The sequence below is a fragment of the Cyprinodon variegatus genome, unplaced genomic scaffold (assembly GCF_000732505.1).
Source record: "Cyprinodon variegatus isolate N-32 unplaced genomic scaffold, C_variegatus-1.0 Scaffold1074, whole genome shotgun sequence".
NCBI lineage: Eukaryota > Metazoa > Chordata > Actinopteri > Cyprinodontiformes > Cyprinodontidae > Cyprinodon > Cyprinodon variegatus.
Window position 1 is genome coordinate 42,700 of NW_015151527.1, and position 1,128 is coordinate 43,827.

General features: G+C 42.2%; 1 protein-coding gene across 1 annotated transcript in view; it reads right to left on the reverse strand.

Moving 5' to 3' along the window:
- Positions 1-341: 341 nt before the first annotated feature.
- Positions 342-1,128, reverse strand: part of LOC107101270 (opioid-binding protein/cell adhesion molecule-like) — a gene marked incomplete at its 3' end in the record, with an annotated part of 143,273 nt that continues 142,486 nt past the window's right edge. The window contains exon 3 of the mRNA XM_015400121.1: positions 342-467. Coding sequence (XP_015255607.1) covers positions 342-467 — 126 coding nt within the window. The remainder of the gene's footprint in view (positions 468-1,128) is intronic.

Genomic DNA, 1,128 nt, shown 5'->3' on the forward strand with positions numbered 1-1,128 from the left:
CCAACACGAACAGACCAACATATTTCAGGCATCAGAAACACACATTCAGTCAATCTGATAAATGTCACAAAGACCACTTCAAATATCTAAACATTTCAAGGTATATAAAACTTAATAACTTAGCAGAGTAATTTAAGCTTCACTTGACTTTTAAATGTTATTACAGGAGTGAGATTCTGACCAGAACTGATACCATTTCAGTGATTATTAGATTATTAGTGAGACTTATTGAAGCGGACTCCAGCAGAGTGCTCCCCATCCTCCCTCTAATGATGTAGAAACAAGTGAACATCATGGGTACCGAGGTAAAACGTGTAATAAAAGCGCAGGCCTGAACTCACCCCTCGGCGACTGATGCCTCCATGCGATGCCGGCCTCGGGTCGCCCCACCGCCTGGCACATCAGGTTGACGTTGCTGCCCTCGTTCACCGTCACGTCCTTCGATATATTGGTTATCTTGGCAGGAACTGACAAGAGAAGGAAAGGAGTGATTGATGATTTTTAATGTAATTAAAGCCACGTGAGCAGAGAGCCAACGGTCCCCTATGATCAGAGGCTCAACATGGATAAAAATAACACCAAGGTTGGGGACTCAATTAGCATGAAATTAGCTGACAAATCTGACAATCTTCTGGCTTGCCGTCATGTTCTACATGATTGATTTTCTTCACAGCGCTCTGTAGCTTTGCTGCTCTGCTCATTAGACAAGCATGAAAGGATTTGGACTTGGAAGGGATGCTTCTGACAAGGCCGCGTCTGTTTGGACTTTTACCTTCTCCTCTTTCTCTGCGTTTCCTTATTTGACACATTTGAGCCTTTCTAGGAAATATTTACAGTTATTAGAAGCTTTTCTGTCTCTCTGGCTTCAGCCATCTTTTACTGTTGCTTCAACAAGCAGTTCTTGTGCAGGTGAGAGGATCATCTAGAAGGTCGCTCTGCTCTGTGATGCTCTGCAGACAGACACAGCTGCACAGATCAGCTGCTGGAGTGTATAAAAATATTAATTTCTTTTTTGTACAGCTTTCATTTCCTTTTCTTTAGGTGCAGCAGTGATCAAATGTAAACAGTGTAGGAGAGAAAAAACGATGCAAAAAATGCATTGATATGGAAGTTCAGAGCATTAATATC